General features: G+C 43.6%; 1 protein-coding gene across 1 annotated transcript in view; it reads right to left on the reverse strand.

The window, feature by feature from the left end:
- LOC134464397 (TANK-binding kinase 1-binding protein 1-like) overlaps positions 1–2,500 on the reverse strand; it is a 49,345-nt gene that overhangs the window by 8,648 nt on the left and 38,197 nt on the right. Inside the window, exons 7-8 of the mRNA XM_063217852.1 lie at positions 1,193–1,380; positions 887–948 (exon numbers count right to left, since the gene is read on the reverse strand). Of these exons, the coding sequence (XP_063073922.1) occupies positions 887–948; positions 1,193–1,380 (250 nt within the window). The remainder of the gene's footprint in view (positions 1–886; positions 949–1,192; positions 1,381–2,500) is intronic.

Consider the following 2,500-nt stretch of genomic DNA (forward strand, 5'->3'; position numbering starts at 1 on the left):
GCTACTCCTGCCATCAGGGTAGGTTTTACAGAACGTGAGTCAGTCAATGTCACTCCATATTCTACTCTCTCTGCCCCTCTGTTCTTCTATTTGCTGAGCGGCAAACACTGTTAATTACGGATGGGTCCGACACTACACATCCTTTGGCTGAGTCAATTGTCCTGAATGATTTACAGCGAGTGTAAAAAGCTGTGGACTCGCTTGCACCTCCTCTCCCCCTATCAGACTAATGAAGTGCTTTTAGCAGGCTCAGAAAGCAGCATGTAAAGCAGTGGAGGTGGCCTTTTCAAATGGGGCCAAAGCATTTCTAGACAGCTCTCAGTGTCCTTTAATGATGCCGGCTTGTGTGTCATTCTTCAATGCTATAAATAGGGGCACTTGCTGAAAAGCAAAAGCAGTGTGAATAGTGCAACCAGTTGTGTTTCTTTTTCCCATTTCAACCAAAACAGTGTGAATATGATGTGAGGATTTTTTTATTTTTTTTTAGATTTCATATCACTAATGCATGTACTTGTCCCTAGTTAAATAACCTGTGACTTAGGCCTGCATGTAAACGTGTACAGTAATATATTGCAAACACAAAGAACAAGGGAAAGAGGAAACCAATGGCATTTTCTTTTAAATGACCAAAACGTACAATGTAAAAGGACGCTGAGCACATATTGTTTGTATACCATACATTAAGGGATTTATTACCAATTTAACCTTAGTAAGGACCTAGTAGGCCTTAGTGTTTGCTTAGTACATGCCTTACAAGTTACTTATGCAGGCATTAACATTGTATGTATTAGTGCTAATAGATGTATCCCTAAAATAAAGTGTTACCGTACTGTATTAGGTTAAAATTAGTAGTGGTAAGTATTAAAGAACTGGCGTATATACTTACTGTTCATCTCCAGCCTTCTTGATCCACTCCACGTCACAGTGTTCACATGTTGCCGGCCTTTCCTGCAGGATAAAACATGTGTAGTGACAATGGAAGATTATTTTAATAGTTAAATAACTTAAGTTTAGAACTTTGCTTGCTTTTTTGAGCCTACATCATAATACTCGTTTTACATAACATTGTACTCGTAGTTTCCATCACGGGAGGAGAAGTGAGAATTAGTGCAAACAAGGAATTGAGGACAGATGAATTGATGTAATGAATGCACAATAACATTGTAATGGAATGTCCACTATCTTCCTGTACCTGGTTCTCCTGCAGCTGGCGTATCTCTTCCTGGAGTCTCTGTAGCTCGGCCTTCAGCCCCTCCTCCCTCTGACACGCCCCCTGGGCCTCATGCCGCGCCCCCTCCAGCTCCGCCTCCAGCCTCTGCACCTTCAGGTCAGACAGGGCGTCCAGGCTGCGCGAACTCTGCAGTGTCGGCCCCCGGCCCTCTGCAGTATACACATACATAATATACAGGATATACATGGGTTCTGGATGTTTGTAAACACGATGTTATGAGGAGGGGCAAGACACTGGCAGCCAACCACATGCGCTATTTTTTTTGACCGACAGCGGTTTGCAACAATCAGAGGTTGAGTTGTGCGCAGATAGTTTCACGCAGTCAGGTTATAAACAAAATTTGGAACCCATGTATATACAGCACATATTCATACATATGATCATATACAGGGCCGCCAACAGCAAGGGACAAATGGGTATGTTGTCTTGGGGGGGTATGGGGGTACGCAGAATTGAGTTCCTATTACATTGCATGTATGGGGAGAGGGCCCTTTCAGATGATTTTGTCCTGGGCCCAACTAAAGCTGTCAGTCAGCAGCTTTGTACAGTATCTACAAGCTTGTCCACACTGTATGATATAAAGACAGCACATACAGTAGATATATAATACATGAGAGAGTGTATTGTGAATGGCAATATGCAAAGTATATAAAAATAGAAAATGGGATTGAAAAATGAAGAAATAAATGGTATGTAAAGAAAGAACGAATGAGATTGCACAGTTAACACGAGACTTCGTAGACAAACAATGGAGGCAGGTTCTGAGCCACGCCACTAGTAGTTCCCATGTAAAACATGCCAGGCAACTCATTTGCAGGGGGTTAAGTCACACACAGCAAATGTGTGAATTAGCTCTTCTCACGCCACCACCACAGCACAGTGTCCACACTCCTCCTCTCTGGGAGTGCTAAGGGTGGGAACAGTGCACCGGTGTACTGTGTGAATGCCACGCTGGTGCTAACTGTGCAGGGACATGTTACTGCACAGGCCTACTGGACCCAGGCCCAGGGGCCCAACAGTCAAGGGGGCCCTGACAATCTAGCCCAGGGATGTCAAACTCAGGCCCGGGGGCCAAATTTGTCCCGCGGAGCCATTTTATTCGGCCCGCGAGATAATTTCAAATGTGTATTACAGTTGGCCCACATAAACCATTAATGTATAGTGTAACCCAACTTGAACATGAAATTTCCTGTATCACAGGATGTGCAGACACATTTGAATTGACAAATACGATGGGAAAGAGTGTAAGTGAAATGTAACTATGAGTAT

The sequence above is a fragment of the Engraulis encrasicolus genome, chromosome 2 (assembly GCF_034702125.1).
Source record: "Engraulis encrasicolus isolate BLACKSEA-1 chromosome 2, IST_EnEncr_1.0, whole genome shotgun sequence".
Taxonomy (NCBI): Eukaryota; Metazoa; Chordata; class Actinopteri; order Clupeiformes; family Engraulidae; genus Engraulis; species Engraulis encrasicolus.